The following is a 23,336-nucleotide window of genomic DNA, read 5'->3' as shown; positions in this document are numbered from 1 at the left end:
CTACCTACCATATATTTTTTCAGCCTGAAAGCACAAACAAACATATTTTTTTTCTAGGCCTTAGTAAGGTTATTATATTACACTTCATAAAAATCATAATTCACTGCACAATCTCTTCCTCAGTTGAAGGACAGACACTGAGCAGCAGTTGTAATGAATAATATTCTACTTTATTTATTGCACTTTCAAGTACTTATAGACTTGTCAGTACATATAATACACTTATTTACACTAGGACATAATATATAAAGTAGTTGGGAGTGTTTGTGAGGACAATGTCCTGTCATTAAAAAAAAATACAAAATCATGTCTTATTAAGGTTATTGTAAAGTCGTATCTCTGTATTGTCACCTAATTGTAGAAATTTTGTTTTTGAAATCTCCATTAAATTTTTAGGTCACCTGAGTAAACTCAGGTGACCTATTGCTATCCGTTTTCGTCTGTCGTCTTGCGTTGTGCGTTAACATTTGAACATTTTCAGTTTCTTCTCTGAAACCACTGAACCAATTTCAACCAAATTTGGAATATAGCATCTATGGGTGAAGGGGAACAAAAATTGTGAATTTCATGGTCCCTGTCCCCCTGGGGCCTGGGGTGGGGAAAAAAGCACTAAAATTAGTGCAAACTTTAAAAATCTTCTTCTTTACTCCGGGACATCAAGCAGTCAAACTGTTGGTATGATTGTAATCAGCATTGAGTCCTCTACCAAAATTGTGAAAATCATGGCCCCAGGGTCAGGGGTTCTAGTGCTAGGGCGGGGCTAAACAGGTTATATAGTGAAAATGCATTATTTCTTTGAAGTTCTTTTCTGCTCCTGGGCATTAAATAAACTAACCAAGTGCATAGATAAGTTGAAAATGACCGCCTTTTCCAAAATTGTGAATTTCATGGCCCCAGGGTCAGGGGTTCTAGTGCCAGGGCGGGGCTATGTACATTATATAGTGAAAATGCATAAATTTTTTGAAATTCTTCTTTTCTGTTTGTTGGCATTAAATAAATTAATCAAGTTCATAGTTATGTTGAATAAGACTGCCTCTTCTCAAATTGTGAATTTAATGGCCCCAGGGTCAGGGGTTCTAGTGGTAGGGTGGGGCTATGTAGATTATATACCGGTAGTGAAAATACAAAAATTCTTTGAAATTCTTCTCTGTGTTTATGGGCATTAAATAAACTAACCAAGTGCATAGCTATGTTGAATAAAGCTGCATCTTCCAAAATTGTGAATTTCATGGCCCCAGGGACAGGGGTTCTAGTGCTAGGGTGGGGCTATATAGATTATATAGTAAAGAATGAATTATTTCTTTGAAAATCTTCTTCTTTGCTCCTGAGTATTAGATAAACTAACCAAGTACATAGTTATGTTGAATAATGCTACCTCTTCCAAAATTGTGAATTTAATGGCCCCTGGGTTGGGGGTTCTGGTGTTAGGGTGGGGTTTTATTGATTATATAATGAAAATGCATAAATTCTTTAAAACTCTCCTTTTCTGCACCTGAGTATTTAACCAATTAACTGTGTACATATTTATGAGGAGGAAGGATGTCTCTTCGAGATTATTGAATTTCAGGGTCCCTGGGTTAGGGCTTCTTGTGTTAGGGCGGGGCTCTAATGTTTATATAGTGAAAATGCATGAATTCTTTGAAAATCTTTTCCTTTGTTGTTGGGTATAATGCCAATGATCTTAGTATATATTTATGAAAAAAACCTGCTTCGTACAAAAATGATTAATTTCCTGGCCCCTGGGACAGAGGTACTTGGGGGGGGGGGGGGTAACATAGTCTGAAATAATTCAATGCTTTGAAATCTGCACTTTGGTATTAATCAACAGCATGATGAAATAAATTTTTTTAAAAATTCCAAAATTTTGAAAGATGTGGCCCCAGGGTCAGTAGTTCCTGTGGGATGGGGAGCTCAACTGTGGACATGCCCTAACACAAGAAGACCTGACCCAGGGGCCCTGAAATTCACTAAAAGTGGAAATGCATTTTCTCTTTGTGAATTTCATGGCCTCTAGTTTAAAACATGAGTCAAGTTTTATTGTTGGAAAGTTGTTGCATGATACTCAGGAGACCTATAAGGCACATGGGCCTCTTTTATATAATTCATCATCTTATGCTCTGATTATTAATCATTTGGCATTTCTTTACTCAGCAACCACAACATTATAAAGAACTATTCTGTTTTGTTATAGGTACAGTGTAACCGAATTAATCTGTTTCCTTGTTTTACAGACATTCCCCGTTCTATACTGTCCCTGTTAATCTGTGTCCTTGTTTTGCAGACATTCCCCGTTCCATACTGTCCCTGTTTGTATGAGTACAGTGTAACCTAGTTAATCTGTGTACTTGTTTTGCAGACATTCCCCGTTCCATACTGTCCCTGTTGAAGAACAAGGTGTACCTGATCACCTGTCTGGGGATCTGCTGTGAGATCTCCATAGTCAGTGGCTTCGTGGTGTTCCTCCCTAAGTACCTAGAAACACAGTTTGGCACCTCCACCTCCATGGCCAACCTGTTTACTGGTGAGATTTTGTCAGTGATGAAAGAAATGAGCCAAACAGTTGTAGGAGTTTATTTTTTTATTTTTTTGAAAATATTTACCCAATGCTTTCTACACAACAAAGTGAACTTTATTGAAGTTAAACATGTAAAAGGACATACTGAAGCTTTATTCTTTGCTCGTTATCACTGAGAACTTCCTCTTGATTCAGTTGTGTGAAATTTTGCTTCAATATGTGTGATTTTCACAAAGAAATCTATTCAATAATGATAAAAATGCACAAAATTTCCAGCAAACACCATGTGCATTATTTAACTGAAATTGTCTTTTTTGTCAAGAAATGAATGATAATAAATTATTATCCTATAGGAAGTTATCTCTCTTCCCAAGAGGACCAGTGAGCCTTAAAACTGACACATTAATATTGCATGTAGTTATAAGAGTAACATGGAAAATTTTCACCTAGTGGAAAATAATGGTCAATAAAGTGCAGCTTTGTTGATTAGTTGATAAAGGTTTTTGAGGGGTGAAAGTTTTCAATGTCATCTTTAACTACATACAATATTTGTTTGATTATTCTGAATTGACTTTTAACCAATCATTTCAAGCACAGTATATCTTGTACAAAAATTTTGATTTTTTTTTCCATATGGATCCTATACTTTTCCTCAAAATTCTCTTGACCAAGCAGAATTGATTGATTTCCTTAAAGTACAAAAATATTATGATAATTTTTTACAATACACTTATATATCATGGAATTGAGTAACACACCCTTGTGTGTATACATGTAAATGTATTTACATTACAAAAATACACCTTATTAAGTTTTCAGTCTCTCTTGCTCATTGGTTTAAAGGCAGTCAAAGGAAAATAGCCCATTGATTATTTGCTCTAAAAGCAAGGTCAGATAGGAATAAGAAAGTTGAAGGGGACAAGGGGTCCATGTGAACTTTTAGTCTGACAGAAGTTGGACAATTACTGGATGCTCTGCTTTGTCATTTGTTGTAGCCCCAGTTCACAACACTTCCATCTGTTCAATAAAAAAAACTGTTTTGATAGTCAGTTGGCAGTTCTCTCAATATGTTTCCCTATATATAGTATTTTAGTTAAGCATTTTAACATGTTTTAAATTCAATTTGTGCTAAATAGTAGAATAAAACAATGAAATTCTTACAGGTGCTATTGGCATTCCTGGAGCAGTTATAGGTATTTTAATAGGAGGATTCCTTCTGAAGAGGTTCCAGTTGAAACCAAAAGGTAAACATTTCATGTAATTTGTAAATAAGCAGAACTCCACATTTATTGCAAGTGAATTCAATACTGGTATATTTTTCTTCCCATTTTTTTTACCCTGATGTAAGTCTGAAATTTGGCATACACAACTTCAATGTGGTGGGATTTTTATGAGATGAATGTCAATGAAAGGGTAATGTAGATTGAAATTGGTTGCAAGGAAGTGCTGTATTTTACAAATTCCTTTTGTTTTAAGTATTAAGTAAATTTTTTGGATTGATTTTTGCAACTTTTCATGTTAACTGTCAAACAGTGATCTTTCATGAGGTGAAAACATGCACTATACAATATACATTCATGGACTGTTATATGTTGCCATCAACTCTGCACATTTCAACACCCACCCCCAAAAAATACTTAAAGTTTGTACATGTACCAGGATTCTAGGAATAATTGGAAAATTCTTCAATTTTTAAGACAACCATCTAACTTTGAAATTTGTGTTATTTTTTATTGATGTGAACTGATGAGAATAGTTTTTGTGTTTATATAATTAAACCTTTATTGGCTTGCACTTTGTCAACACAATCATTCAGCTGTCCTTGAAGACCAATATTACACCCTGTCCAATTAGTAGGCTGAGTAAACTTTGTTTTTGTCAGCTAAATGATGGTGTTGACCCCATGAAAGTTAATAATTGTCTGAAGTTGACAGTCAAACAAGGAAAAATTGACTCACCAATAAAAATTCTTCTTCCGGTTGATGTACTATGACTTCAGTATGATGTGTTTTCTTCAGCAATATCAACCAATGAGAGATGAGACACTCCTTTATTTGTAAAATATAGTTGAACCTGGGTATCTAGAACACCAATATCTCGAATACCATGGATATGTTGAAGTAATGTGGAAGTCTCAACCCCATATTTTGAACATCTTGAAGTTTTTTTTTTTTTTAATTCCATTAAGTAAAGGTAACAAGGTTTGACTGTAATTGTATGGGTTAAATTTCCAGGAGCCATTCAGTTGACCCTGTTGCTGGACTCCCTTGCTTTGCTGGGTTTCCTCTCCTTTCTGGTGCTGGGCTGTGAGAATCCTAAGATAGCAGGAGCCACCTTTCCATATCATGCCTCTATCAACATGAACAGGTATGGAGTCTCCAGACTATCTCCCATATGGAGAGATTGGAACAAAAAAATAGCCAGATGGGGGAGGGGGGATGCATAACATGTAATATCAAGATAGGAATTTTTAAAACTTCATCATTTTAGAATAAAATAAATATTCCACCTAATTTTGAAAGCTGAAAATTTTGGAAACATTATCAATGTCAATGATTTCTTCCAATTTCAATTGTTTATATTTTTTTCCCTCCAATTTTTCAGTTCCGAGTTGGAGGAGTTTGAGATAGAAGCCAATCTGACGTCCACTTGTAATATTGGCTGTTCCTGCTCCAATAATGACCTTGAGCCCATCTGCGGCATTAATGGCATTACGTATTTTTCACCTTGTCATGCAGGCTGTACCCAATTCTTCTCACATATCACAACAGAGGAAAAGATGGTGGTAGGTGGAAAATACTAGTAAAGGGCATTTAATTCCAACTATGTACAATCCAGATATCCTTAAGTGTTTTGTTCACTGTGGGAAAAGATCATCATTACATGTATTTTGAAAAAAATTAAACTGCAAATGTAGGACTGAAGTCTCCATTGTGTTTATATATATATAGTACGAAAAATTTCAGATATGACATGATACTATAAATTTAACTGACTTTTCTTTCACAAAAAATAATTCTTGTCTTTTGATTGCAGAATTTCAGTGGTTGTTCTTGTATCATGGAGAACTCGAGTATTTCGCCTGAGGTGATAATGTCCCCCGTGGCAACCAGTGGCCCATGTAAATCCACCTGTCAGAACCTGCTACCATTCCTAATTCTTCTGGTGATCCTCACCTTTACTGTGGCTGGCACACAGATGCCCCTCCTCATGATTACCCTCAGGTATATAGATATACAATAAAATACAGATATACATTAAGAAACAGTTATACAATAGTACACAGATGTCCCTCCTCATGATTACACTCAGGTACATAGATATCCAATAAAATAGGGATATATCCATTATCCAATATATTCATAAGATAGAGAGATACAATTAGGTACAGAGATATACAATAGCACACAGATGCCCCTTCTCACTAAGGTAAATTTTTCATTTTCTGTTGTAGGTCTGTCCATGAAGAAGAGAGGTGTTTTGCCCTGGGTCTCCAGTTTGTCATACTGAGATTGTTTGGTAGGTGCCTGCCAGGGACATTTTCTGTATATTTCTTAAAGTGCATTTCATCAAGCTATTATTTTATGAAAAGAGGGTGACCATTCAGATTTGAAAATGCACACTTATGACCATGATTGAGGTGAAAGAATAATATGTGAGAGTGTAATTATAATTAGTTTTTTTTTTGATATATATTTTGTGTTTTATTTGTAGCCTACATCCCTTCTCCTATAATGTTTGGGAACACCATTGATACAGCATGTCTATTATGGAGGGATTGGTGTGGAAGTTCTGGGTCCTGTTCTATCTACGACATTGTACAGTTCAGATATCGATATATAGGTAGGTTAATCAAGTCTTTGAGTAGTTTACGTTTAAAGATGTATAAAGAGAAAAAAAAATTAATTTGAGCTTTTTGAGTAGGTCACTTTAGTCATCACACAGATGAGTTATGACCAGCTGAATGGGATTTATTGTATAGAAAATGATTATGTCTTGAAAAGGTTTAACACCTGGAGAAATTGTGTCCATGGTTTGAATGTAATGTTTTGCTTTATTTTAAGTTTTGAATCTCCGTATTGAGCAAAAATTGCTAATTGATTTATGAATTCAACATAAGATCCCCCAAGAGCTTCCCATCTCTAAGTTACCGTAAACTAGTGTAAAATCACATATTTTCAAGGGGTCACATTTTTCGTGGTTAGAGGAAAAAGTACAGGTTTGTTGGGATTTAATTTTGTGGATTAAGAATTGTTGAGTAGTATTATCTGAAAAATTACATTTCATGGAAGACGTAAATTCATGGGTCTCTTCATACCTGGAAAACCACGAAAATTACCCCCCCCCCCCCTGATTTCACAGTAAAAGTATGGTAAAGAAGAGCATTAGACCCTACAAAAAATTATGCAAGTCATGGCCCTTAGCTTCAAACATTAGGCCAGAAAGTGATGATTGGTGGACATCATATCGAAATATTTTACAATTAGCAAAATGGACATTAAAGATGCAAACTATGTATAATAGAAACATATCAGTCTACCAACATTTTAAAATTAATGAAAAGGGTACACAATTCAGTCTCAGGACAGGCCTAATACATTACATATTTGATTATTTTGTCCTTTTCACATAAAGGTATTTAGAGTAAATGTTTTCTTTCTTGATTTTTAGGTCACCTGAGAAACTCAGGTGACCTATTGCTATCCGTTTTTGCCCGTCGTCATCCCTCGTCAGTGGTGTGTTAACATTTGAACATTTTCAGCTTCTTCTCTGAAACTACTGAACCAATTTCAAACAAACAGCATCTATGGGTGAAGGGGAACAAAAATTTTGAATTTTATGGTCCCTGCCCCCCTTGGGCCTGAGGGGTGGGGCCAAAACCACCAAAATTATTGCAATCTTTAAAAATCTTTTTTACTCCTGGACATCATGCAGGCAAACTGTTGGCATGAATGTAATGAGCATTGAGTCCTCTACTAAAATTGTGAAATTCATGGCTCCAGGGTCAGGGGTTCTTGCGCTAGGGTGGGGTTCTATAGTTATATAGTGAAAATGCATTATTTCTTTGAAAATCTTCTTCTCTGCTCTTGGGTATTAAGTAAACTAACTAAGTACATAGTTATGTTGAGCAAGAGTGCCTCTACCAAAATTGTGAATTTTATGGCCCCAGGGTCAGGGGTTCTGGTGTTAGGGCGGGGCTCTATTGATCATATCGTGAAAATGCATTAATTCTTTGAAAATCTTCTTCTCTGCTTCTGGGTATTAAATAAACTAACTAAGTACATAGTTATGATGAGCAAGAGTGCCACTTCCAAAATTGTGAACTTTATGGCCCCAGGGTCAGGGTTCTGGTGTTAGGGCGGGGCTCTATTGATTATACAGTGAAAATGCATTATTCTTTGAAAATCTTCTTCTCTGCTTCTGGGTATTAAATGAACTAAGTACATAGTTATGATGAGCAAGAGTGCCACTTCCAAAATTGTGAATTTATGGCCCCAGAGTCAGGGGTTCTGGTATTAGGGCGGGGCTCTATTGATTATACAGTGAAAATGCATTAATTCTTTGAAAAATCTTTTCCTTTGCTCCTTGGTTTTATGCCAGTGATCCAAGTATATATATATATATATATGATGAAGAAAGGTGCATATAGCAAAATGGTTATTTTTTATGCCCCTTGGGTCGGGGGGGGGGGGGGTACATAGTCTGAAAACAAATTAATGCTTTGAAATCTGCATTTTAGTATTAATCAACCATTTTATGATAAAATTTTCAAAATTTTGAAATATGTGGCCCCAGGGTCAGTGGTTCCTTTGGGGTGAGGTGCACAACTGGTTATATAGTGGAAGTACATTTTCTCTTTGTTACTCTGATCTGCCTCTGGGTATTAAGTAAATAGAATAAGCATGCAAAGTTTATAATTATGATAAGCAATGTTGCCTCTTTCAAAATTGTGAATTGTGAATTTCATGGCCACTGGGGTAGAACACGAACCAATTTTAATTGTTTGAGAGTTGTTACACGATACTCAGGTGACCTATAAGGCCCGTGGGCCTCTTGTTACCTCTTTACATTTATCAACATAACACTTATTCACCCACTTGGAAAGAGGGTAAAGGGAGGATTAAATGGGACTAAAGGCCCATGGCCGTGATGGGCATTTTGTGTTCCTTTGCTTTTAGAACCCGGATGAGTTTTAAAGCTGCAGACAATGTCAAACTGCCATAACATTGTGTTTTCTTTTTCTAATTTTAGGAATTTCAGCTGGTCTGAAATTTATGGGAACTGTGTTTTTCTTTGTGGTGTGGATCCTGATGCGTCGACAGATTAGAAGAGATTTACAGTTAAATCTTCCTGTAAGTTCCAACCTTAACAATCTGAGGAAGTGAGGCAGTTAAGACTAAAAATTATTGAGTAACTGTTTTCTCCTTTGTTTTCTTGTTTTATTCTTGATAAATTTATCTTTTACCATTTTTTGTAGAGAATATTTCTATACATTAGAAAAGCATGTATTTAATTCAATTGACTTTTAAATCACTAATTTTTGTGAGGGTTGAATTTTCATGATATGAAGAGACCTATGAATTCACATCATCCGTGAACTGCAGTATATGACAAAAAGAACATCTTGACACTTATGTAACCATAAATCAATGCCTCCCAAATCAATTATTTTTATACCCCCGCTCCGAAGGAGAGGGGGGGTATACTGTTTTACCCTTGTGTGTCTGTCTGTCTGTCCGTTTCATACATAACAAATTTTTGTCGCAGTTTTCTCAGCAACTACTCATCGCAGAGGCTTGAAATTTTAACACAATCTTTTCTTAGACATGCCATACGGTGGGATACATTTTTGGTCAAATCTGATGTCAACTTCCTGTTTGTCTGTGCGTCTGTCCGTTTCATACATAACAAATTTTCGTCGCAGTTTTCTCAGCAACTACTCATCGCAGATGCTTGAAATTTTAACACAATCTTCTCTGAGGCATGCCATACGGTGGGATATATTTTTGGTCAAATCCGATGTCAACTTCCTGTTTGTCTGTGCGTCTGTCCGTTTCATACATAACAAATTTTCGTCGCAGTTTTCTCAGCAACTACTCATTGCAGATGCTTGAAACTTTAACACAATCTTCTCTGACACATGCCATATGTTGGGATACATTTTTGATCAAATCCGATGTTAACCTTCTGTTTGTCTGTGCATCTGTCTGTTCATACATAACAAATTTTCATCACAGTTTTCTCAGCAACTACTCATAGCAGATGCTTGAAATTATAACACAATCTTCTCTTAGGTACATGTATGCAATACGGTGGGATTAATTTTGATATGAATCTGATGTCAATTTCATATTTTTCTGTGCATCTGTCCATAATTGAACTTGTGTATATTAACATGATAGTGTTTATTCACAACAGAGCGGGGGTATTCCTAGTGAGCATTGGCTTACAGATTTCTTGTTTCTTCATAAAATGAAAATTTGACCCCACGAAAAGAAGTGATTTTACTGTGTACTTCCAATACAAGAGTTTCGTATACATATGTGACATTGTTATTACAGGTCGGTGATATCATGTCTTCTATGAATTCCATAAACAAGTTAGACCTTGACTACCCTCAGCGCCACGCCCACCCCCGGGGGGGATCAGGAGACCAGACTAAGGCCATGGTAGAGGACCATCAAGCACCTAATGAGTCCTGTCTGTGATATTTATCTAATCAAAACATGTAGCCTCACTCCGTATTGCCAATCTTTGTCATTCAATAACATGAACAATATTACTTGTGTATCACATTTTTTTTTTTGTCAGTATCAGTTAAAAATATCATTTTTTTTCTCTGGCCACTGTTTCTCCCATGTGTCAAATGATGTATGTACATATATATATTTATAATATATATCAGATGATTATGTTCTTGTTATGTTTTCCTTCTGTCGATATACACAATGTTTTATAGCTATTATAACTCATGTAAAGAATTTTCTTCATGCCGAATGATGATGACAGCTTTTTGACTCTTTATTGCCCGACTGTATAGTCACACAGCAAAGATATTCAGAATTATAATGGTTGTCAGTAACAAAATATCGCCCGAAACGGCATTACTGAATCGGCTTTAGAAGTGCAATGTACATATCTATAACATACTCTCCTATGTCCTATGTATCACGATGTAAATTGTTCAATACTTGTGAAGTTTATGGTCCTGTGTTTTTAGCTCACCTGAGCCGAAGGCTCAAGTGAGCTTTTCTGATCAAAATTTGTCCGTTGTCTGTCGTCGTTGTTGTTGTCGTTATCGTTGTCGTCGTAAACTTTTCACATTTTCATCTTCTTCTCAAGAACCACTGGGCCAATTTCAACCAAACTTGGTACAAAGTATCCTTGGGTAAAGGGGAATCAAGTTTGTTCAAATGAAGGGCCACGCCCTCTTCCAAGGGGAGATAATTATGAATTTGTGAAAAATTAATGGCATTTTTAAAAAATCTTCTTCTCCAGAACCGCTGGGCCAGGAAAGATGAAACTCATGTGGAAGCATCTTCAGGTAGTGTAGATTCAAGTTTGTTCAAATCATGACCCCCGGGGCAAGGGTGGGGCCAAAATGGCCGACCCAAATTTTACATAGGAATATATAGGAAAAATCTTTAAAAATCTTCTTCTCCAGTACCACTGGGACAGGAAAGATGAAACTCATGTGGAATCATCCTCAGGTAGTGTGGATTCAAGTTTGTTCAAATCATGACCCCCGGGGCAAGGGTGGGGCCAAAATGGCCGACCCTTGTTTTACATAGGAATATATAGGAAAAATCTTTAAAAATCTTCTTCTCCAGAACCACTGGGCCAGGAAAGATGAAACTCATGTGGAATCATCCTCAGGTAGTGTAGATTCAAGTTTGTTCATATCATGACCCCCGGGGCGAGGGTGGGGCCAAAATGGCCGACCCAAGTTTTACATAGGAATATATAGGAAAAATCTTTAAAAATCTTCTTCTCCAGAACCACTAGGCCAGGAAAGATGAAACTCATGTGGAATCATCCTCAGGTAGTGTAGATTCAAGTTTGTTCAAATCATGACCCCCGTTGCAAGGGTGGGGCCAAAATTTCCGATCCAAGTTTTACATAGGAATATATAGGAAAAATCTTTAAAAATCTTCTTCTCCAGAACCACTAGGCCAGGAAAGATGAAACTCATGTGGAATCATCCTCAGGTGGAGTAGATTCAAGTTTGTTCAAATCATGACCCCTGAGGCAAGGGTGGGGCCAAAATGGCCGACCCTTGTTTTACATATGAATATATAGGAAAAATCTTTAAAAATCTTCCTCTCGAGAACCACTGGGCCAGGAAATATGATTCTAAAGTGGTATACTCCTGTGGTTGTTTTACTTAATTTTTGTTATAATAACTACCCCCGGGGCAAGGGTGGGGCCAAAATGGCCGACCCTTGTTTTACATAGGAATATATAGGAAAAATCTTTAAAAATCTTCTTCTCGAGAACCACTGGACCAGGAAAGATGAAACTCATGTGGAATCATCCTCAGGTAGTGTAGATTCAGGTTTGTTCAAATCATGACCCCCGGGGCAAGGGTGGGGCCAAAATGGCCGACCCTTGTTTTACATAGGAATATATAGGAAAAATCTTTAAAAATCTTCTTCTCCAGAACCACTGGGCCAGGAAGATGAAACTCATGTGGAATCATCCTCAGGTATTGTAGATTCAAGTTTGTTCAAATCATGACCCCCGGGGCTAGGGTGGGGCCAATATGGCCAACCCAAGTTTTACATAGGGATATATAGGGAAACCTTTTGAAATCTTCTTTTCAAGTTCTTCAAAGCTATGATTAGTGATACATGTTTTTATATGGAATCATCCTTAGGTAGTGTAGATTCTAATTTGTTCAAATGATGAACGCCTGGAGGGGGGGGGATAAATTCAAGCCCGATGTGCTCAGGTGAGCGCTGTGGCCCCTGGTCCTCTTGTTAAATTATCAAATATTTGTGAAATTCATGTTTTTTTGTGACTTGTATGGGTTCTCTGTGTTGTTGTTGTTAATGTGATAGTTATAACAATGTAGCAAACATTTGTATCAGGGAAAGGGAATAGAACAAATTAAGGATATGTGGTCTATAATGTAATATATACATGTATTTTGAAAACTTTGCAGTCAAGTGTATTTTTCTTAACCTAGCTTTGTCAAAATTGAAAAAAGTTTAAGTTCTCTTGGGAAATGGGAAAGTAACAAATTAATTTTAAAAGTTTATTCTTTAAATTTATGTGAATTTAAAAGCAAGCCGGCTCAATTACTATCTTTTAACATATACAAAATATCAATAATTTTTTAGGAATATGAATTATTCAACAAACCTGAACTTTATTTTTCACTTTTATTCTTTTGTCCAATCTTTTTTTCCTTTGAATTGTTTACTTGGTGATACTTTTGAAGTTCTGTTATACAACGAGGTAGAAAATAAGATTTAAGTTCTAATTCAATGTCATTATTCACAAATTTAAACAACATGCACCTTTTATGGGAAACATTAATTTTTTTTAAGCTGTTGAAAGTAGGTACAATTGTAGAGAGAGAAAAAAAGTGTTCCAAGGGAAAAAACTCTGGCCGTTTATCACTGATCCTCAGAAAATAACTTCAGTTTTGACATTTGATAATTAGTACTATTGATAAATGCATATAATGTCACCAACCCTTTGCTTTGTAAAAAGGACTGAAGAAAATACTGTAAATAGGGTCAGAGCTTATATAATCTTGTATAATTTACTGTAACTATTTATTAATACTCCAGAATATAAGTAACAATGCAATATACATGTGTTCAAGGAGGAATACGTTAAATGTTATTCCCAATTGTATCTTAAAAAGTGTTCATATTAGAAAGAGGTAAAGCCACGAACCATCATATTTGGCCCTGTGTTTTTCACAAAAATCGAGTTTCTATTCATGGCCGGTATTATACGTTAATTATTAGAGGACAACATACTTCTTTTCCTTACGTAACTCATTTTGTTAAATAACGCGCTGTTAGGCACGTGCGATGGTTCGAAGATGCGACGGTTTCATAAAAACGTTCAAAAATGCCGATTTTTTGACGGATTTTCCCAAAATTAAATGTGGCCACAGTCAAGAACAACTTTCATACTTACCATATGTATAAATATTGCTGATACGAATCCACATGCTTAATATCATCGTTGTTCACACGTGTGGCCAATATGAAATATGACTTTACATTTAAATTTTGATGTCGCAGAGATTCAACAGTTTTGTTAAACATTCAGTAATATTTAGTTTATATAACAATAGTGGTATAAAAATTACACACAATATATTTTTAAAAATAGTCAGTAGTTCGTTTGAAACGATATTTGTAGAGAGGCATGATCTTCGATTTATATTATCTGAATTCAAACCTCAAAAAACATATAAGTTACATTTCTCTTCGTCAGTCTTGAACATGACGTTAAAAGTAATACATATACGTCAATTGTGACGTCATAAAGACTGTAATTATTTTAGATGGTGCTCTTTCAAATAATTGATTTTTTTCAAGATGAATCACTTAGACTTTACTCGATATCATCAAATTAATAACAGAGGTCTATTTCTGTTATCTCCAATTTCACCCCCTTTCAATCGCCTGTTTTCGTTTTAAAGCTGTACACTATCTTCGTTTTAAATAATTTAACTATAGGATATTACTGTTATTCTAAAGACAAATCTTAATGCTGCTTTACATGATTACTAGATTACTAACTTGTAAATACTTAAGTGAAACAGACTCGGATCTAGATTTTGTTTTCAGAAGGGGGATTGAAGAGGAATAGAGTTGTTATAACGTACGCTTACAGAAAGGTAAAAAGATCCAGGGATGTAGTATCGTTTTAAAAGTGGGACAGTCATCAGACTGGGAAAAAATTATGAACTTAGTACCTGAAAGTTTTTGACAAAGGAAAGAGAATTCTAAAATCTCCGAACCCATAAATCCAATTTTGTTTTCACAATCGAATTTCTACATTTGTTACTACATGAGCACAACAAAAATTTGGGACTCTTTTTAGCAAATTCAAAGAATGGAAACCCCCCCCCCCCTTCTGGATCCACATCACTGTATAAACAGGGAATATCATGATCACGTCTGATTAAGCAAAATAATATTGTGTTACCTTGCTTCTAAAATATTAATAAAAAAAAAAGAAATAATGTACAAAATTGAAGGATTTAGATATTTAAATTGTTTGCAATTCCACGAAACAAAGTCTTGAACTTGGATGAGTATATGTCAATTTCAAGTTCCTTATAATATTAGGAGAGGTAGAGTCAGCACTGTTACATATTATAGCCGCAATTTACATACGTATATCAGCCATCGATCTATTTTACTTTTAAACAAAATCTTCTGAAATAATTTTATGCAGGTGTAGAAAAGTAAATTTTCATCCTGCTTCAAAAGCAAAATCTTATTAATGATGCCGTGCGTAGCTTCGCACGGAGGGTATCGATGTATGTACATATGTATACTTTAAACTGATATTTTCATCAATATATATTTCAAACAATTATAATTTCATGTGGTAAAAATATAAAATACAGAAATACGTATTGTTGTGTCTTAGAATTCAGTATTTATAAAATATTTTTGCAACGCCCCCTTTGCTTTAAATATTTACCTAGGTTTACTTAGGTTTTCCAAATATTTCATAAGTAATCTGTGCTACAGGTCGTTAGTTAGTTGGAGGTAGATGCAAGGGCAAATCTAGAGAATTTATACCTACATACACAATCGAAAAAAAAATTAATTTTTACAGATGAAAAACTGACGAAGTGAACTAAATCTATTCAATAGTGTTTCGGGGGGGGGGGGGGATTGTTTTCATTCATAAATACTTGCATTATTTGATTATTATGATCAAAAGGTAGGGTAATTCATTTTCTCACAACATATCACTACAGCTGGGGTGATCTTTAATCTTTTTTATTGTTAAAAAAATATAACATAGATCTTTAACTGCATAACATATAACTGGCCTTGATCTACACTTGAACGGAATTACATATATTCCAGTTTCCGCTCAAAATGGGTATCAAGCATTATATAAAATGACAGCAGTTATTTCATACATGGGGTGTCCAAGAATATCAGAATTATCTCGTGCATGTAATTTCGTTGCCTTGAAAGATCATAATTTTAAAATATGCTAGCTTGGTATTTAGGATGTGTAATTTTCACATTTTTCTCTCTATCCCCGAGATGATAGCGATTTGATAGGAATTCGTTGAATTGATAAATTATAAACGTTACCTCCTTTGTCTGTATACCCGGTATTCATCCATGCGCGCATCTAAATGAAGAGACTGGGATTTGCAGAATTTTAAATACCTATACTAAACTAAGTAAAAGTGACCTTGGATCCCTCCTGGATGACACTGAAACCCTGGCATCTGTGTTGAGTTTGTATAAAAAGTCACGATTTTATATGTATGGGAAAACACTATCATCGTCGCAAACCACGACCAAAAACTCTCCCATTCTGGAAGAAAGAGCTGTATGCGGACTCCAGACCGTGTCTTGAGACGATGGGGGAAACAATCCGAAACACGGGAAAGGAGTTTATTTGGGTTTATTTTGTTTATTGGGGGAGGGGGGTTGTTGATTTGTTTTGTTTGTTTGCCTTTTTTTTTGCATGAGAAGAAATTTCTGAGTTGTATATTTTTTTGACTGGAAAAAAATTCTGGATCCGCGCCTGTTCATCTGTTGGCGTTTAAAGAGGTTTAAATAAAGCGGTTACAGATTTGGTAATTAATTTACAGTTTATCAAAACAAGTGCCGTAAAACGTCTTTGACTATGAATCTCGAATGAATTTCCAGTATGCATAGCAATGTACACTACCCTAGAGATTCTACCCAAGAGATTACACTTGACGATAAAAAAACGTGTGAAGGTTCGTCGGCAAAATTATATCCTTCCATATGTACAGCAAGTTCGAGGGATAATTTTAAACAAAATGTTCATACAATTACGCATGATAGGCAAAAAATACATGTACACATGGTAATGTTAATTACGCACGGCCCTTATGTTTTGAATGATCACACAATTGCAACCGCTTAATAAAACAACCTTCTGTTGCCTTTACTATAATTTCACCCCCACCCCCCCCCCCCCCAAAAAAAAATTGAACACTTAATATTCATTTTTTCGTGACTTTACGGATTAATCAATATTGGGATACAGCTAATATTTACACCGTAAATAATTCCCCCTAATTTCTCTTGATGTATCATTTTAAAAAGTTTTTGATTTAACAGGACAATATATAACAGTATTTAGACACTTTTTAATCAAAGCAAAAACTAGCTACATGTATTTATCTCATGATTCAAAACTTCTTAACAGTCCTATGATAAAATTTCCCAAATTCTTTGGTAGGGTTTATATTAGCGGATCCTTCCAATAATGTAGATATAATTACCTTCATTTAAATAACGTTAACGTCATACCTTACAATATACATGTGTATAAATAACGTCAAAAGTCATGACGTTATACATGTACAATGTAGATTTTACTTGAAAACAATACCAATTTCAAACGACTATAAAAAGAAAACTGGAAAAGATATCAATAAAAAATAAATTATGTTATAACCCACAATGTCTAACCTATCACAGAATAAAATTTTATTCTTTTTGGTAACAGGGCATATTTTTGTACTTCGTGGCTTTAGCTCTTTTCAGTCAAAGTTATAATCAGTTCTTGCCAGATTGCTAGTAGGCCATATATTTTATTAATTATAAGTTAGAAATTACGCAATATTTACGGCTAAGGCTAATTCTTAGTAGTCCTAATTTATATTAATTATAGTGAATGCTTGCCAGATTGATTTTATTTTATTACAAGCATGAATTGTTTATTTGTTAGAATTTTTTTCATCCATGTCTTACAATTTTTGGTAATGAATAATTTTATAATTACATATGAAAATAAGTACGATTGAAGTTGCTTTTAACTGAAATGGTAAAAAAAAAATGTACTCACTGAAAGAAAAATGAAATTGAAAGAAAAAATGAGTTGTAATATTTTATGTTATACAGTGTATTATTATTGGATGTAAAAATCTATTGAAAATAAGGATTTATAAATAGAAGGCAGAAACTGAAGCTAATAGAATTAATTTTTTTATTAGAAAGTTTTAATTATTTTATTGGTAGTTAATAGGGCATATTATACATGTAAGAGAAAGTTGTAATCTAGCATTGCTTCTGATAATTTAACAGATATCTTTCTTTTTTTTGTTTTGTGAAGTTTGATGCTACGTAATATTTTGCACCTTTGAGTCTTTTCTTCATCAATGCAATTTTACTGTATTTTTGTGCATTTGCTCTGTATTCCATGTTTTTGTTCTTGGCAGTTATTTTCCAAAATAAGTTAATTGTTCAAATAGTGAATCTTTTGGAAATTTGTTATTAATCTTGGTTTTTGTTTTACCTAGAATTGATCAAATGTGATACATGATCTGTTTTAAAATAAAGTTTAAACACTAATACATCCAGATTTTGATTTTTTTTAATATTAAACACTATGCATTTGCTTAATCATATTTTGGTTGCTGGTATTCTTTTATGCAGATGATTGCAATTTTAGACTTCTTGCATACAATTCAGAATTAGATGAATGGTTATCACTTTCACTATATACTGATCAGAAACTGATTTTAAATTACGTTTGTGAAAGACAAATGGAGAGAAAAAAAAGATAGGTATTATGTGTAATCAGATGTGTTGAAAATTAGGATAGAAAGTTAAAACATATTCATTAAGAACATTGAAGGGTACTCAAACAAAAACACTGCAAAACCTCTGTATTAGCTTGTAAATATGAGGAAAGTTCTACTCTCAGAGGTATAGAAAAGAGGTGTATTTATTTGAATTAAAAAAGGTAATACACACTTAGAAAATGATGGGGAGTAATGTGTTAGTGGTTAGAGTGATGGCACAGTACGCCAGAGCCCCTGGGTTCGAGTCTTGGTTGAGACCTGATTTTTCATGCAGCATCTGTGACAATACTAGCAAAGAATGAAAGGAGATGCATCAGAGCTATTGAAAAACCTGTGAATGTGGTGAAAATGCCACTGATAGCATGAACATATATTAACTATATACATGCACCTATGTTCAACTACGAGCGGGAGAAAGTGTAATTGTATGTGTAGATGACCACATGAGTAGGGCACAGGAGCTGATAAAAGGAAGAGGGTTTAACAGTTTAAATTCCAGAATATCCTTGACAGCTGCTTTTCAAAACAAGATGTGTTTGTAAAACACTGATGCCCCCGTATGGCAACATAGCAAAGATTAAGCTTTTATTAAATGCAAATTTAATTAATTGGTACCAAAAGTAGGGTATTCTCACTGGAAAACAATTGTGAAATTTGAAAGTAAGCTAATGTTAAAGGTTTTTAATAAGTACAAAAATCTCCAAGGTCAAGGTCAAAAGGTCAATGTAATTAGTATCAAATGAAAGATCTTGCCACATAAAATACTTATGTAGAGCATGAAAGCCCTAGCCCTAACCGTTCAGAAGTTATGGTTGACGTTTAATTTTTTAAAAAGTAGGTCAAACTCCAAGGTCAAGGTCAAAGCATCAAAGTTATTGTTATCAAATGAAAGGTCTTGTCATAAGGATCAAATATGTAAAGTATGAAAGGAACTAGCCCTAAGTCTTTAAAAGTTATGGTCAAGTTTGCTTTTTTAAAGTAGGTCAAACTCAGAGGTCAAGGTCAAAGGGTCAAAGATCTTCATATCCAATGAAGGGTCTTTTCACAAGGATTACATATATGAAGTATAAAAGCCCTATCTCTTACTGTTCAAAAGTTATGGCCAAGGTTAAAGTTTTTCACAAGTACGAAAATCTACAAGGTCAAGGTCAAAGGGTCAAGGTTGTTGGTATCCAGTGAAAGGTCTTTTAACAAACATTACATATGTGAAGTATAAAAGTCCTGGTGTCTACTGTTCAAAAGATATGGCCAAAGTAAAATTTTAAAAATTTTCTTAAAAAGTAGGTCAAACTCCAAGGTCAGGGTCAAAGGGTCAAAGTTATTGTTATCAAATGAAAAGTCTTGTCATAAGAATCAAATATGTAAAGTATGAAAGCACTAGCCCTAACTCTTTAAAAGTTATGGCCAAGGTTTGCTTTTTTAAAGTAAGTCAAGCTCAAAGGTCAAGGTCAAAGGGTCAAGGATCTTCATATCCAATGAAGGGTCTTCTCACAAGGATTACATATATGAAGTATGAAAGCCCTATCCCTTACCGTTCAAAAGTTATGGCCAAGGTTAAAGTTTTTTCACAAGTATGGAAATCTACAAGGTCAAGGTCAAAGGGTCAAGGTTGTTGGTATCCAGTGAAAGATCTTTTAACAAACATTACATATGTGAAGTATAAATGTCCTGGTGTCTACTGTTCAAAAGATATGGCCAAAGTAAAATTTTAAAATTTTCATGTAAAAGTGGGTCAAACTCCAAGGTCAAGGTCAAAAGGTCAAATTTGGTGGTACCCAAAGAAAGGTCTTGTCACAAGGAATACACATATGAAATATGAAAGTCATAGCTCCACTAAATCAAAAGTTATGGGCAAGGTTAAAGTTTTTGCGGACAAACAGACAAACAGAGAGACAGACAGACAGACACGACAAAAACTATATACCCCCGAAACTTCGTTTACGGGGGCATAAAAATGAAACTTGATTTACTTATGTTCTTATTCGATATTACAGAAGATGCTTGATCGAGTTTCTGATTGGCAACACCAGTATTATACAGTGTTTAGAGATCAAGTCTTCCAACAATCTGTAAGATTCCCATGGGTACTTACTGCGTCCTGTTATAAGTAGACCTATTTTTGTATTCCTAAAGTAGAATTTTTTAAAAACTGTCTTCCTAAAGCAGAATTTATTATAAACTTACACAAGTTACACAAGAAACAAGATGTGTTTGTGAAACACTGATGCCCCCGTATGGCAACATAGCAAAGATTAAACTTTTCTTAAATTCAAATTTAATAGAAAGGTCTTAACACAAGGAATACACATGTGAAATAAGAAAGTCATGCCTCCACAGAATCAAAAGTTATGGGCAAGGTTAAAGTTTTTGCGAACAAACAGAAAAACAGACAGAGAGAGACAGACAGCTAGACAGACAGACAGACAGACGGACACTACATACCCCCGAAACTACGTTTACGGGGGCATAAAAACCACTTGATATGGCTTTCAACGACATATCAATGACATATTGTCAATCAATAAACAATACAGAAAGTTATTTCCATTTACAGGGCGGCAAGAAAGGGGGGGGGGGTTCACAACCAAATATTTTAACTGTGTTTAAGGGGAGCAGCAATCTTCCTATTCCTTCAGAGAGAAAAAACGCATTAAACTTTATTATTGTTGAATCACAACCATATTGTAACTATTTTGCGGTAGTATTCGAATTTTATATATTGGCAACATTAGGGGGGGGGGGGACAATTAAAGCCCTTTTATGCCCCGGATCCCAAGTCTGTGATCATGATTTATATGCCTGACTCACAGGCACCAGACGTTACTTATTTTTCTTTTGATAACGTTTATTATTTGGTAGGGGGTGTATTTCTTTTTTTATTAAAAGAAAAACGAGTAACGTCTGATGCCAGTGCTCTCCAGAGCAAAACATTAGTTTAACACTGCCATTATGTTTATAATATTGAAGGGTACCCATCTCGAATTACTTTCACAGATTCTATTCTTTATTACATATTAGCGCCTCCCATTTTACTTTTTGATCTGACATCAGCTTATTTCGGGTCTCCAAGAGCAAAACAGGGACTTTTTCATAATAATCATATCGGAGGCGGGGGTATCATTTAGTGAACTTGTTGATCACAGTACCTATGAAACTACATACAGGGTGTCCCATAATATATGATATTATACTTTCATGTACATGTAAATTACTTGAACCTGATTCGTCGAGAAACATTTGATAAAAAACACTACTACCCGCTGAATAATGAAGCCACGCCCTCATGCGTAGCAACAGTCAACATTGCTTGACGACGGGTGGTATTACAAAAAATAGCGACTGCGCGGAATTTATGCGCGCACGGTTCACTGTAATATGTAGGCCTATTTGTATAAAACATTCAGTACAATATAATAAATATTGCATGTAGTTGAGTGTAATATTGAAAATTTTCACCCCTCGAAAACCATTGTCAACCTCGGCTGCGCCTCGGTTGACAATGGTTTTCTTGGGGTGAAAATTTTCAATGTTACACTCAACTTCATGCAATATTTATATAATACATGTATACCATTTCATGATTATATAAAATATAATGTAATGAATTTTGAATAATAACAAATGCACCATAAACATTACATACACTGTCCAATTTTATTCACACAATTTGATGAACATTGAAGGGAACTCGAAAAAAATGAGTTCACTTTGAAAAATGCTATCATTTTTCAATTATGTCCCCTACATGACGTCAAATCGGGGCAATGATCATGTCAAGACATTGCACAAAATTCTAAAACTTAAGACAACAGAGCGGTTTTCTTTGGTTATAATCTGGATTTCCGATGGAAACATACCTTTATACAAATTAAAGATGTAGATTTAGGTTTAGTAACATTATCTTATGACTGGATTTGATAATTAGTTTTAAAATGAGAGTGTACCCAGCTTGTTTGCCAATGAAATTACCGGTAATCCATTTTGCCTGACATGCATTTTTAGCATTTTTTTTTTGACGTAATTATGTGGCTATACATTATTCCAACTATGTGACAATTTGTAACTGAAATTATTTGTTGCTAAAAATTGTATTTATTCAAATATTAAATGAGACAAAATTCAAAGAAATTGGTCAAGACTTGCGTTTATGACAATAATTTAAAAATGGTATCATATATTATGGGACACCCTGTAGTACATTTTGCATCGGGATCGGCACGATTATCTATTATGCAATTTGGCGGGACCGTTGTTGCATAAAGTTAATCATGTGTGAAAGAAGGCCAAAAACTGTTTAAATATCAGGTACACGGGTCTTGACATTTGAATATGCATGATACCTATTGAAATGTAAATTTTTGACATTGTTCATTTATGTATCTGCAGTTTTACAGTTTCTGTTAAAACATATATGATCGTTTAATGATTACAGGTCACAGGAAATGCGTAGATTGGATTTTTTTTAATTCAGATTTTTCAGGCCAGAGGAAACTGGGTCTTTGTTTTCTGTAACGTAGATAAACCTACAAGTGATTTTACACGTACGGGTAACTATCATTGTGTTAATCTGCACAATGCACATGCGCGGATCTAGAGGGGGCCGGGTCGGGGGGGGGGGGGGGGGGTCAGGACGAAAATAACTTGTTTTGGACGTTCAAATGTAAGAAAAATGTTGCAGGATAAACAAAATACATGTCTTTTAAAGGGTAAGAGTTAGTGCTTTCATACTTTACACATTTAATTCTTGCGACAAGACCTATCATTTAATATCAAGACCTTTGACCCTTTGACCTTGACCTTAGAGTTTGACCTACTTTACACAAAAATCTTATCCTTGGCCATAACATTTGAACGGTTAGGGCTAGAGCATCCATACTTCACATATATATTCTTTGGAGCAAGAGCATTTATTGGATACCAATAACCTTGACCTTTTGACCTTGACCTTGAAGATTTCGGGACTTATGGAAAAACATTAACCTCGGCATTTCTTAATTACTCTTAATTTCTGAAGAGTAAGTGCTAGGGTTT

General features: G+C 34.8%; 1 protein-coding gene across 1 annotated transcript; it reads left to right on the top strand.

Moving 5' to 3' along the window:
• Window positions 1-2,022: 2,022 nt before the first annotated feature.
• LOC134242355 (solute carrier organic anion transporter family member 5A1-like) lies at window positions 2,023-11,849 on the top strand. The gene is made up of 10 exons (XM_062724420.1): window positions 2,023-2,031; window positions 2,323-2,521; window positions 3,679-3,759; window positions 4,750-4,882; window positions 5,120-5,300; window positions 5,552-5,739; window positions 5,970-6,034; window positions 6,230-6,358; window positions 8,768-8,868; window positions 10,078-11,849. Exons 1-10 carry the CDS (start codon window positions 2,023-2,025, stop codon window positions 10,222-10,224), a joined length of 1,233 nt encoding a protein of 410 aa, XP_062580404.1. The 3' UTR covers window positions 10,225-11,849.
• The last annotated feature ends 11,487 nt before the right edge of the window (window positions 11,850-23,336 follow it).

The sequence above is a fragment of the Saccostrea cucullata genome, unplaced genomic scaffold, assembly GCF_032062105.1.
Source record: "Saccostrea cucullata isolate Sc308-1 unplaced genomic scaffold, CSIRO_AGI_Scuc_v1 ctg2724, whole genome shotgun sequence".
Classification (NCBI taxonomy): Eukaryota; Metazoa; Mollusca; class Bivalvia; order Ostreida; family Ostreidae; genus Saccostrea; species Saccostrea cuccullata.
Note: the sequence above shows the minus strand (reverse complement) of the source record. Positions and strands in the feature narration are given on the sequence as shown.